Source organism: Amborella trichopoda, chromosome 13, assembly GCF_054954075.1.
Source record: "Amborella trichopoda isolate Santa Cruz 75 chromosome 13, AtrichopodaSantaCruz75HAP2 v2.0, whole genome shotgun sequence".
NCBI lineage: Eukaryota > Viridiplantae > Streptophyta > Magnoliopsida > Amborellales > Amborellaceae > Amborella > Amborella trichopoda.
In genome coordinates this window covers 50,010,685-50,021,669 of record NC_142348.1, presented here as the reverse complement: position 1 = coordinate 50,021,669, position 10,985 = coordinate 50,010,685, and the positions used below count along the sequence as shown (strand labels likewise).

General features: G+C 36.4%; 1 protein-coding gene across 2 annotated transcripts; it reads left to right on the top strand.

The window, feature by feature from the left end:
• Positions 1–172: 172 nt before the first annotated feature.
• LOC18445969 (DNA-directed RNA polymerase subunit beta (DUF616)) lies at positions 173–9,237 on the top strand. Of its 2 annotated transcripts, none has more exons than XM_006856095.4 (6): positions 173–812; positions 5,417–5,625; positions 5,864–6,040; positions 6,129–6,284; positions 6,975–7,251; positions 8,691–9,237. In XM_006856095.4, the coding sequence occupies exons 1-6, from the start codon at positions 443–445 to the stop codon at positions 8,918–8,920; spliced, it is 1,419 nt and encodes a 472-aa protein (XP_006856157.1). In that variant the 5' UTR covers positions 173–442; the 3' UTR covers positions 8,921–9,237. The 2 variants fall into 2 exon arrangements, 1 of the variants encoding a protein (XP_006856157.1); XR_016048406.1 differs by having other exon boundaries at positions 174–812; positions 6,933–7,251.
• Positions 9,238–10,985: the final 1,748 nt, after the last annotated feature.

Below are 10,985 nucleotides of genomic sequence, written 5' to 3'. Positions count from 1 at the left end.
ATATGTCAAAAACAATATTAAGTTATTAACGCAAAAACGATTATTGGTACTAAGATCGAAGAATTAATTACTCCAACTAAAGCGGCAAGGGCCGTCCAATTGTCCCTCACCAATGGATGGACGGTCGGCATATCCTCTCTCATGACATAAAGAAGCCAAAGAAAATATCTTAACCACCCATAGTTTTCTTTTAGTAATCCACCACAACTAGCCCCCTTATTATTGGGTTTCCATTAACCAAAGCGCAAAACTGTAGACTCGTTCTTTTTTCTCTCTCTACTGGTTATCTTAGATTTCTTCTCTCTCTATCTAAATTGGCTTCTTGAGATTTCCGGCTTGCTTTCCCCTTGCGCTTGTAGCCCTAATCTCCACATCTCTCTCTCGTAATTGTTATTCCTATACTCCAAGCTCTTGCATTTGCAACCATGGTGGTGCTTTGCTAATGTCCTCAACCATGAACAGCTCCATTCCCAGCTTTTCAGATGATGGATCTGATGAAACCAGTAGAATGAGGGCGAGGCCGAAGAGAAAAAAGAAGAAGTTTGAGTTCAGGACCAGGAACCATCTCATTACTCGATTTCTTCATTTTCTTTCAAGGTGGTGGATTGTTCTGGTTTTTCTTCTCGCTATATTTGTTCTGGGATTTGAGGTATCGAGAATTGGGAAGAAGATAGGCGATGACCCAAAGTTAAAGCCGAAACTAGAGCTGAAGCCAAAGCGTAATAACCATGGATATGGAAGGGAGATTGAATCCACAAGTAATTTAGGTCGCCTTGATATGCCTACCAGAATTGTTAATGGAACTCGCGAGCGTGAGTATATCATCACCATTAGCTTGTTATTTCTTTTATGGAATTGGATATTCTGAAAGCAATTTGGGAAACTGGCATGATCCTGCGTTCAATAAATTACTTGTTTGGTTTTTACTGCGTATTTTGCTGTTTTTTATATGAATTCTAGATGCTAGGTGTTACCTCTGCTTATTGTCATTACTCTGATTTTTTATAATATTCCCAATCACGTTTAACTTTAGAGTTCTGATTATTGTTCCAAACGCCTAGGCTGTCTAGAGGGCCTGGGCGCTAGGTAGCTTGCCCCTGGGAGGTCACCTAGGTGCTTTCGCGCGACAACACCGGCTGCCTAGGCAGTCGAGCCCCTCTGAATTTTTGGTTATTTTAAACATTGAAAATGTGGGTCTTAGTTTCATTTCAAAACTAACCCTTCATTTCAAACCTACGTTTTTTGCGCAATTGCAAGACTTGTAGGACTAAGCTTAATCGTCGGAAGATCACCTATGACTGAATGAAGTATCGAGTTTTGACAATTTTTTTTCTTTTTGACAGACTTTCAATTTATGTGTTGGATTTTGTGGTTGTTTTTGCCTTTTTGGCTCTTTTGATAGGTCAGTTATGAAATATCAAAATTTGACAAGTTCTTTGTTTTTTTGTTAGATTGGAATAATCAGTATGTTATCTAGCAATCAATAATGTGTGGATTAAATACTGGGATCATTTTGGAAACCTATTTTACAAATGCTTTGTTGCCAAATTTTTCAGTATCATATGATTCTTATTCGCGTGACACTCCCATTATGCATCAGATTTTATGTTATCTATCCATTGTTAGGATCCATGTGCTGTATGGTCTTCCTCTTGAATCCTAAGTGTGAATTGGCTCTTAAGGATTTTGTAAATCCTTGGGTTCAAACAACCAACAATGGGAAATTCATTGTTCCTTTCTAAATGCTTGACAAGTGCTCCAGAGCTAGACCACACAATGCAATAACATGCTTATTAGAAAGAAGCATGTACTAGTTTTGCATAGGAAGAATACTTAGGTTTGTTTTAAAATACAATAAACTATATGATATATACTATGCTTTCTCAAACAGGAAACTTGTACTTTCTTTTTTTTGGTGAAATGTTAACTTCATATTACTTTTGTATTGCTGTAATGAGGTGCTTACAATGTATAATAGTGTCCAGACACTCTCAGCCTTGAAATCACATACAAAGAATTAGTCAAAAAGAAAGCACTATTTACATAGCTGAAAGAAACCCAAACACCCAAAAAGTTCCAGAATCCAGCTCAAAAAGTAAAGTTGTACTTTCTGAAAGCAATTTGTGTCATGTTTTCTAGACCCATATCATTAGTTTAGAAGAGGAGAGGTATTTATCTATTGTTGCTTGTTCTGCCTCTGGTGTCCTTACGCAGAGGAGAAAAAAGAACCCATATGAGCTTGTGCAGTAGGTATGCATGTGCAAAGGCACTTGGGGCAGAGTTTTTGCTTTTCACAATCATATTGCCACTGAGACATCCCCAGCGTGAATGTGCAGTTTGTGTTTGTGGTTCCTTTTGTTTTTTTGGAACTATTACTAGGTAATTTTATCCAATGGGAAAAATCGCCTACACAAACACTTTGTCAGTTTTTGACTGTTTGAAAATGGAGATTAATAGTCATCAAGTGCTAAGCTTAACGACAGTTAGGAGTTTGAATTAGTCCTTGTTAACAGTGAAAAAATTTGTTGACAGTAATAAGAGATGAATCCTCTCTCAAGGTTTTGGATGAATCCTTGGAGACTCTACCTAAGGTAAGGGACCCTTTCTCTAGACACCCAGATTCTCTCTAACTCATTTTCTCTCTCTAAATCGCATAAGGCAAAACTTTGGTGTCTCTGTGAGTCTTACTGCTCCTGTTCAAGATAAGTGAGAAAGTCTTTCTTTCTGTTTCATTATGTCCCAAGGATAGGTTTTCCATGAACCTATATGGCACTCAGTGTATAACTTACCATGTGGGGTGTGATAGAATACAAGGTCTTGCGTGAGTCATGGATGTTCCTCGAGCCACTGATTTGCTGTTGCGAGATTTTACCTGCCTTCCATTGATCGAGTAAGCTCCATCTTTGCCGTTGTACGATGCCACCTTGGTATTGCGTGACTTCACCTGCCTCTCCACGTGACATCCCCTGCCTCTCTCTCTAATATTGCCTTTTGCATAAGAAAGGCCTTTGCTTCCTCTTGCTTCCGTTGAATTTTTTGCACTCTAATCCCTTGCACTTGCAATAACCATTTTGCACCCATTACTGCTTTCAACCATTTTGCAACCATAAAGATGGTTACATGCAGTAAAATGCTGTCCGGAAGCTCTAGAAACGGCTTCGACAATCCAATAGCAATGAAAGTAGTCGTCCTCATCTATACAAAAGTTGTCGAATTGAAACCTGCGTCTAAATCAACATCTGAAAAACGACCAATCTGCCACATTTGAAAAACCGCCCCTCTAACTACTTTTGCCTCTGGATCTTGATCTTAGTGTCCAGATCCGTCTAAAATTTTACCCAGTCATGTTGGATATTGTATGATGATCGAGTTTTTCGTTACTCGATCCTGTCTGAAGATCGAGTATTTCGTTACTCAATTATGTCTGTTTTGATCTTCGAGTTGTTGAATTTGTCTCGGATCCACACCGAGTTTAGTTGGCTCTTCCAAGTGCCATTTTGTTTCTCAGCTGTCTCGACTGCTTTTCTGTCTTCAGTGAAGATCTGGAATTTTTTTGTTTAATTACTCAAGCCTACTCTGATATGGCCATATGTTCTTGAGGCCTGTTGATATGTCATTGCTCAAGCATGTTCTGCCTGGTGATCTATCTTGGATTTTATCTGAGTTCCAAATTGAAGCTTCAACTGCGCTTGTTGATCAAGCAATCTGAAGTTGTGCACCTGAAGCAATCTGAAGCTATGCACCTGAAGATTCAAGTGCTCGTTGTTGCAATTTAGTATTCAAACTCCAGCTGCTCTCTCGCAAAGCATCTTGAGTTTGAGGGGGGTGTTAGGAAGGATATATATTAGTATGGATACATATCAGTTTATGGATGTGTATCAGTATGGATACATGTCAATACATATGTATCTGTATGGATATATATCTCTTGATAAGATTAGTTAGTAGCTATCAATAAATGTTGGTATTTATCTTTAACTGTTGCTGGTCGTATATTTATATGGGGTCTTGTGTATTCTTTAAAAAAGAATATATACAAAGAGTTCTCTGTAATATTCTGAAATTCTATCAGGGTGTAAATACTATTTTGAGAGTTTAGGTAGTGCTTGTAAACCATGTCTCTAATCAGTGACAAGGTGCCATTGTTCATTCTATTTCCTGCCCCATTTCATTCTTCCAAATCCAACAAAAATTAGCATAATAAAAAGAAAACAATGCATCATACCCGGTCAGAAAGCTTAGTTGTACATGTTAAGCCTGATCAAAAACTTATTCTGAGGATAGGTTATCTGTGAACCTATCTGGTTCCGAGATTGTAATTTACTACGTAAGGTCTAGATACTGTCTTGAGAGTTGAGATAGTTAGGCCTAGGTCTATGGAAGGTTCATTACTATTTTCTGCTACAACTCATTCATCCTAATCCAACAAAGAAAACTTAAAAGGAAAACAACACAATATACCTGTTTGTAAAGCTTAGTCCGAATAGAGAAGTACACTGCCTTCCACATTTCCTCCTAAAGACTGTTGGAATGTCCATAATTATACCAAAAAAAAAACCAATTGAACTGGTTTTGTTATTAATAATTGCTATTTTTTCTAAGTTCACGAGGGTACCCTTCCTGTAATTGAACTGGTTCTAATGGTTGTATGACAGGGCTTGCATCCAATTTGTGCCTTGAGGATCCAGCACAAGCCCTCTATGGCTTGTTTTTTAGGTTATAAGAACTCATTTATGAAATTTCTGGCATTTGTTTATATCTGTTGCAAGGTACCTTGCTGTGTAATTTAACTTCCAGAGACATTGTGGAAGCTATATTTTCACTTGTGCAACATGATATTATTACTTCATTATCTTTTAATAAAAACATTTATAGAAATTTTCTATCCATCTGTACAGAATAATCCTATGAAGCATTGATTAGGGCAAATTTGAATTTGACTGACATTTTTGGTTTTGTAATAGTCTAAATTGTTTCAATTTTTAATATTTCTGTTACCTGTTTTGATAATTTATTTCCTAGATTGTTTGTTCATCATATGTATGGCATGCAACTCTGAATTTTTTGGATCATGATATCTCACATGTTTGGTTACTAATTTCTTCCAGAGTCAGTTTTTTTGGTATTAATTCTATCTTTTTGGTGTACTTAAGCCATTTTATGAATGGTGATAAGTTATGCTGCTGATATTTTACAAGTTGATAGTGTTCTAAAATGTAAATCATGGCTCTGCAGTAACATGAGCAGAAAAAACTAGTAATCACGATGTGATAGTCACTCTTTTAGCATGGTATTTGCTTTTAGTCTGATATTAGCCTGTTTCTTCACTTGAATGTTAATGTGAAGTCAGTAAATTGGCTGTTTTGATCTAATACCTAACTTCTGGTCTGATACTTTGATGCTTGTGTTGCATCAGCTTGCTTGAAGATTTTGCCCTTGGAAGAAGTTCAACATATGGAGTTTCCATCAGACACAGAAACGAATTCTTTTGTCAAAAAAGTTGTATATAAATCAGATAAGAATGAAGGCATTCAGAACACACCAGCTCAACTGTATAAGGAGGGCTCAAGATTTAATGCCTTCACTGGGTACCAAAGCCTACTTGAAAGAGAAAAGAGCTTTAAGGTTAGGTCTAATTAGTTGGGTTGCATATGGTTGGGTTTAGTATTTATTCTATTGTAAGACTCCTTTATATGGGATAAAGTATACTCACTTGCCCTGCATATATCTTTTGTAAAGTCAATCGTAAATTGCAATTTCTAAAGTCTTTAGCTTTCACTATTGAAGTTTATTTTTCTTCTAACTAACATTTCCTTAACTTCAATATATCATGTTGGTTATTGAGAATAAATGATTGTTTCAGGTAAAGGAAACTGTTATGGTGCAATGTGGTTTCTACAGTGAAAATGGAGGGTTTGAAATTTCTGATGCTGACAAAGATTTCATGCAAAGTTGTAAAGCGGTTGTATCTACTTGTGCATTTGGAGGTGGAGATGATCTCTATCAACCTATTGGAATGTCCCAAGCATCCCTTAGAAAGGTATCCCCTCACAAAATGAATACTACATCTTTATATCTTACTTTGTTCTGAAGTATGTATTAAGTCAATAATGGTGGCGGGGATGCAGGTCTGTTATGTGGCATTTTGGGATGAGATTACTCGTGCAACACAAGAAGCAGAAGGGAGAAGAATTGGTGAAGACAATATGATAGGAAAATGGCGTGTATTGGTTGTTAAAAATCTTCCTTTTACTGATCAACGGTTGAATGGAAAAATTCCCAAGGTATCATCTGCTCCCAGTATGGTTTAAGCAGTTCTTGATTCTTCACCCATTTCCCTTTTCTTATGGCTTAATAATTTCAGATTGATTTAGATCATTATGGTAAGGTGGTTGAGATTATTCTTTTTTCTGAAGGACCATAAATGCAAGAATTACATTTGTTGTGCTGTGTGCTTGGACATGTGCATGTGTGACTAAATTGCACACTCTTCACATTGCCCTTGTTTCCATCTTTGGTTTGTAGCGTACATGAAAGTTAACATATACATGCATGCATGCAGGTGCACAAACTCCTTGTATGACCCTGATTTTCCTCTCTCTGTAGTTTGGTAGCATTTCTTGCAAAGATTCAAGTTTCATAACGAGGTTTTGGAGTGCACTACATAAAGGTCCCAAAGATTAGCATCACTACTCTTTGAGATAATAGAAAACACTGAACTGTAACAAAAGAGTGATAGAGATGCAGTAGTAGTACTTAATTTATTGAATACTAGTAAAAAAAGGGAAAATTTATATTTAAGCATAATAGATGGATGTCTATATTTCATGTGTACAATGTTTTGTCTATATTTTATGTGTACAATGTCATATGTTGGACCAAGATTTCAGATTTAGCCTTAAGGATAATATGTAGTGTTTTTTATTGTACAGCATGTGGATACGGGTTTCCTGATTTTGTGCTACTGAAACCAGATGTTGAGCCATCGCCTTTTCCCTCAGGCAAGATATTCAATTTGGGTGGATTCGAAATCTCAGTTTCGGAGGGACCCTATAGGTGTTCTTGAAGCACTTTTATGGCGAACAAATTATTCTCTTGCAATTTCAGAACATGGAGCTAGAAGTTCCATCTATGATGAGGGAAAGGCTGTTGTAAAGAAACACAAAGCAACCCCAGAAGAAGTAGAATTGCAACTTGCTCAATATCGTCGTGATGGATTTCCTGAATTCAAGAGGTTTCGTGGGAAGAAAGGTAACCTTTTAGTGCAGCGCCCCCCCCCCCCCCCCAATCTTCTTTGCCTGTGTAATCTACTGGGAAGAAAGGTAACCTTTTAGTGTTGCATTCCCAACAGCAGCCCCCCCCCTCCCCCCCCAACCCCCACCCCCACCCCCAACCCCAACCCCAATCTTCTTTGCCTGTGTAATCTACCAAAAATATTTCTGGAAGAACTTGAAATTCGTAGTAAGATCGACTCTTGCATTTGAGAGAACGTTAAATCTCAATGACTAGCTTTAACGACACTTGAATTTCCTCAGTTAAAGCGATTTGGACTATTCCTTTTTAGGTTTTTTTTGCATAAGAATTTGCTATGCATGTGGCCTATGTGCATACATGATATTGGTGGTGGGAAGCTAACTGTTGGGGTTTGTTTGCCTTGTTGTCTTTGTTGTTCATATAATTTGGTTTGGATGATGTTCATTATCAAATCAATGCCTGGACCGTCTAAATTGACCATTATGTGCTTTATAAGATATTGGGAAGAAATATCCTTCTAGCTTTGAGCATTGAATGCATGTCATCCATATTACCCTGGCTTGAAAAGGAGCTGAATGCTAAGGATGTAAGAGGAGAATGCTCTGTAATTAACCACTATTTTAGAGACTTGGATATGCCAATCTACATTTCCATGGTTTCATTTCTATGAATCTTCTAATTGTTTCCATTTGGAGCTCCGCTGTTTGTGATTTATTTGATGGCACGAAATGCTGAAGTGCTGGACCTTTTTGTTACTAATGTGGCTCTAAAATGAAGTGTGCCCATGACCCACCTCACCATTAGCTGCATGCATTGACCCATTATTATACTTGTCTTTCGAATCTTAGATCATTTGTCTGCATAATGAATTTGCATGTGGCTGCTGAGTCATTCCGTGCTTAAAATTTCAAGATACTTATTTTTCATCATTGCAAAACCCCAGTTACCACCACATTAATAATGAATCAACATAATTTTAACTTTGCAGCTTATTTGCTCTAGAAGGTCGGAATTGATTTTGTTGAATATTTAGACTCGCATCATATCATTATTGCGATACATAATTACATATTAGTAGTAGGCTTGTATATGCCAACTGGTTATTAGATGGGGTTGCAGAGAGAGAGAGAGAGAGATTTTGTCAAGGAGAGGTTTGGGGTCAGCAAATTGCAGCACACTGTAAAGAAAAGGGGGGTTTTCATCAACTTAATGTAGCAGTCAAGGTTGCTCCTATGGTTTCTTAATGTCCACTAGTAATTTATCTAGTCGTAAAAATTATGAATTTCTATCGCTTTCTTTTTATAGATATTAAAAGAGCCAGTGTTGTTTCTGTAGGTTCCCTTATTTTCAAGTAGAAAAATCCCTTTCCTGCAATTATAATCACTCCTTGGCCTCCATAGTAATAACTTGTGTACATGGTTTGTTGGTCTGTGCAGCTCTAGCTGAAGCTTCAGTAATTGTGAGGGAGCACACCCCTCTCACCAATCTACTGATGTGTCACTGGTTCAATGAGGTCATTCGCTTCACCTCACGCGATCAGCTCAGCTTCCCATATGTCCTTAGAAGATTGAATGCCCTTAAAATCAACATGTTCCCTGTCTGCACAAGGAAGGCTCTCGTGAACAGTGTAGGGCACAGGCGAAAAGTGAAGCCACTTGTGATCTAGTTAGGGTTAAGAAACTGATCCGGAAAACAGGCGAAAGTTGAAGCCACTTGTGATCTATATAAGGTTAAGAAACTGATCCAGAAAACAGGCGAAGGTGAAGTCACTTGTGATCTAGTTAGGGTTAAGAAACTGATCCGGAAAAAAGAATGATGTAGTCTGAGTTGGAGTTTAGACTGTTGATTCTGTAGTGATTCTTTGATTGCCTTGCTGTATAAAGAAGCATGGCTGATTCTTTCCTGTATTCTGCCACTGGATTCATTGTATTTATTCATATTTAAGATCGGTTATACATGACATGGTAGAAAGTTTTGTGATTATTCTTGGTTTTGTGAGATTGAAACTGTAATTGCGGTTTCTTAACCCATGTTGAGTATCACATTTATTCTTGGAAAGGCGATGGAGTTTGGTTGTTGGCTATTAACATGCTCTAAGGACCATGTCTCAAAAATCGGAATCATGCTCAGACTTGCCAGGAGATTTATCTAAGAGATCGGAATCATGCTCTGACTTGTTAGAGGTTTATCTCGAGTGTGTTTTGACCTTTAAAAGTGGGTGCTCTAAATATATTTGCTCATTCTTTTCTCTTATGTCTATAAAACAATTTATTTTATTTCACATTATTTGTTTATCAAAACCATAAAAAAAAAAGCAAAATTAATATCCAAGGTTGGTTCAACTTTTTATGTGAAGTCAGAATTTGTAGCAAGGCATCAAAGAGACATATCTAGCAAAAAAAGAAAAGAAAAAATTCAACAATTTACCAACACATTTAAATATATTTCTCAATTACGGGGGAAAACCTTAGAATTTTTTACATTACGAAGGTTCTTTTATTAACATCCGAACCGGCCCTAGATTACATCGATAGATAAATCGGTGTGGTTTCTATACCATTGCAACCTTAAACAATTCAACTAAGGTGTGCCTCCAAATTTTTTCATAACAAGTAATTTTGGTGTAAAAATTATTAGGATTATCTGAAAATCTATTTTCACATCTAATTATAAAATTTTGAACATCAAAAATGGTTCAAAGTAAGTATATCTATAAACATATGAAAATATTGAAAATAGACGGTCTAGATAGTGTATTGCAAGATGCACTATTTTTGGGATTTAATTTAATTTTTTTATTTTTCATATTCATATATCTCAATGTTGAGATGATCAATTAGAGGGTTTTTCAACATTAAAATAATCTTTTTTGATGGATTTTTGAAGTGCATATTTAATTCTACATTTCAAGGTTACAACCTTATATACACTTTTTCCATCCTTTAATATTTGAAAATGATATATTGAAGGGACACAAGATAAAGAAATTGGAAAAAAAAACCTCATGCAGTAGTTTTTACATGGGAAATGGAAATCTAGTAAAATAACATGCAATAACTGCCGATCTTTGTTTTAATTATCGCACGTTTTTACGTTGAAGTTATCATACTCACGAGTCCATTTTATGTATTTTCTAGGTGGGTTGTTATCCCAAAAAACAAAAATTGATTTTCAAGAAAATATTTATCACCAAAAATATATTTCACATGAAATAAATCTCTCGAGAAAAAGTATTTCCAGGGATCCACATGGGCCCAAATATTTTCATAGATTTATGATGTAATTAAATCCTAAATAAAAGGAAATACAATTATGCTATAAAAACTTTTGTTGAGATTCAAAAAATAATAAAAATCTATTGATATGTAAAGAAGTCGAATGGAGGGTGTAATTAAAAGATGGGAAAAGTTTTAATAAGGTTGCAACCTTAAAATTAGAATCATAGATGCAAAGTGAAATGTGATGTTAAGTTCTTTTAAAAAAATCCTAAACCTTTCTGGATCGAAACTGCTTCATATTTCTCACCAAACGAAAAGGACTCGTACAAGTGAAACCAAGATTGCATGTAATAGCGACGCCCAGAATCCATTTCCGAGATGCATTTTGGATGAGGCGCAGATAAAGAGGAGCAACTGCGGGCGCACCAAAACCTTACCCTCTCTAATTCTATATAAACAAAATCTTAGACAAAAGAAAGAAGCACACCAAGTTCCCGGTCTTTCCCAATACGG